At 48.2% G+C, this 2353-nt stretch overlaps 1 protein-coding gene across 3 annotated transcripts in view; it reads right to left on the bottom strand.

Annotated features, from left to right (window-relative positions):
- Positions 1-251: 251 nt before the first annotated feature.
- The window catches only part of EMID1 (EMI domain containing 1), a 28330-nt gene continuing 26228 nt past the window's right edge, over positions 252-2353 (bottom strand). For all 3 annotated transcript variants that reach the window (XM_087913137.1, XM_026722197.2, XM_087913140.1), the window contains one exon: positions 252-2014. In XM_087913137.1, coding sequence (XP_087769263.1) covers positions 1875-2014 — 140 coding nt within the window. In that variant the 3' untranslated portion in view covers positions 252-1874. The remainder of the gene's footprint in view (positions 2015-2353) is intronic.

Below are 2353 nucleotides of genomic sequence, written 5' to 3'. Positions count from 1 at the left end.
CCCCACCCCGGTTGCATGCAAAAGGAACCGAATTGCAGGAACCCAAGGCGGTTTTTGCCAAGCCTATCCACCCATTTACACTTTTAAAACCAAGGACCTGTTTAAAAAGTGGGGTGTAATAAGAATGAGCCTTCGGGATCCCAAGGGAAGCATCCAGGAAAACATGCCCTGTGTTAGCTGCACAAAGTTTCCATTCATTTTTTAAAAATGCAGATCAAGCAGACAGAAGACGCGAAGAGGCACAAAGACTATTCTTTAAACAGAAGAAAATATATTTCCCCCGTCCCATAAAATTGTTAACCGATGCTGGAAAGGGCAAGCTAGCAATCCTTGCTTCGCTACCGTCCCTCCCCAACAAATCTTTTTCCAAAAAAAATAATAAAAGAAGACCGTTAGGAGAAATATACAAATTTCAAAAAAGTTGAGACCATCAATAAAGACTCCCATCTTAATTCCGTGTAAGTTTTGTGCAGATTCCGGTTTCTTTCCACCGAACACCCAGAGTTTGGGGCAACAACAATTAGTCGGTTTATCCACCAAGCGCCACAAGATTCTTTCATTCCATCTCCATCCATTTGTGGTGGTTTCTCCACTCTGGGAGCTTTTGAAGACATGTGGACTTTTGACTCCCTGAATTCCCCAGCCAGTCAACGTCTTTTAAAAGATTGAGAAATACAGCTTTATAGAATGAGGAATGGCTGGGTTTGGGTGGTGTTTTGTTTTGTTTTCCAGACCAAAAAGGAGAAAAGATCCAATTAAAAAAAAAAAGTAACATTGAGGTTCCAAACTTGAACAAACAGCAAGAAAGGAAGCGTCTCTGGAGCTTCTGAACACGTGCCAGAGAGATGCCACCGCGGGCAAGAAGGTGGGAAAAGGCTGGATGTGTTGGACCCACCGTTGCCAAACTGTGGTCCAATCTGACCACAAGAGGGGATCTTTGGCAAGTGACAGGCAAGCCGAGACCTCCCTCCCCCCAAAAAAATATAACACCTGGTCCCCAAATTTGACAACATTTTAGACTGGTGGACTTCAACTCCCAGAATTATCCAGCGAGCTGTACCTGCTTTTTCTCTCTCGTAATCTCCTAAAGCGGAGAGAGATTGCAGAGGAAGGGATTGCAAGAGGGTTAAACTATGCTGGCTGGAGAATCCTGGGAGTTGGAAGTCCACCAGTCTTAAAGTGGCCAAGTTTGGGGACCTCTGCTCTATGCCCACTGCTCCCCTGGGAATCAAAGGCCCAGGTCTCTGGGGCGCATTTCTTGGGAGCTGGCCTGTTTTTGTAGTCCCAGGCAGAGGTGAACATCCTGTCCCACAGGTATGCCACAGGTGTAAAGGACTTGAAGGTTACATGGTTGAGCTCAAGCTAAAGAACATCAACCTGAAGACGATGTGACTTTATACCAGGAGTCTCCAACCTTGGCCACTTTGGACTTCAACTCCCAGAATCCCCCAGACAGCCATGCCTGCTTTTTCTCTCTCTTAATCTCCTAAAGTGGAGAGAGATTGCAGAGGAAGGGATTGCAAGAGAGTTAAACTATGCTGGCTGGAGAATCCTGGGAGTTGGAAGTCCACAAGTCTTAAAGTGGCCAAGTTTGGAGACCTCTGCCACACCATCTATTCCTATTGGTTCCAGAGCAGGAACAAATCCCCCGTGTGAAAAGAACAAATAAATACAGAGGAGGATTTGTTAGCAGGGTCCCGTCCCCAACCTGGTTCATCGAACAGCCCCACCCAACCCCACTGTCTCCTTCACCACTGGTCCAAGGCAGAGGGAGGAGGAGGAGGAGGAGGAGAGCCTGGTGCTCCCTCCACCTCGGAGGTCCCTCAGTCCAGACGTGATTCTTCTTCTTTGCCAGATGGTGGGCAGAACCTTCTTCATTTCTTCCTCTCCTCTCCCTTCCGAGAAAGATGGTGTGAGCTCACCCGGTAGGCCGCCATGTTCTCGTTGCGCTTATTGCGATCGTAGCCGGAAACGCCCGTAGCGGTCGGATCAAAGCCGGATCCCAGATCTGGTTCTGCCAACGGAGGAAGAAACGGTCAGCCGGGAACTTTTAGCTGCAGGAACGGCTGCAGCAGTGGTGGGATTCAAATAATTGAATGACCGGTTCTCCGCCGTAATCAGGGGTGGGATTCAAAAAATTTTTAACAACCGGTTTTCTGGGCGTGGCTTAGTTGGTGGGCATGGCTTGGTGGGTCATGTGACTGGCTGGGTGTGGCCAACTCAACATCACTCACATCGAGGCACGCATCTCCTCGCCTGGCCTCTCATGACTGTGGGGATGCTGCAACAGTCATAAGTGTGAAAAATGGTCGTAAGTTACTTTTTTCAGTGCCATTGCAACTTTGAATGGCCA

Source organism: Pseudonaja textilis, chromosome 15 (genome assembly GCF_049901715.1).
Source record: "Pseudonaja textilis isolate UNSWEBS1 chromosome 15, rPseTex1.2, whole genome shotgun sequence".
Taxonomy (NCBI): Eukaryota; Metazoa; Chordata; class Lepidosauria; order Squamata; family Elapidae; genus Pseudonaja; species Pseudonaja textilis.
Note: the sequence above shows the minus strand (reverse complement) of the source record. Positions and strands in the feature narration are given on the sequence as shown.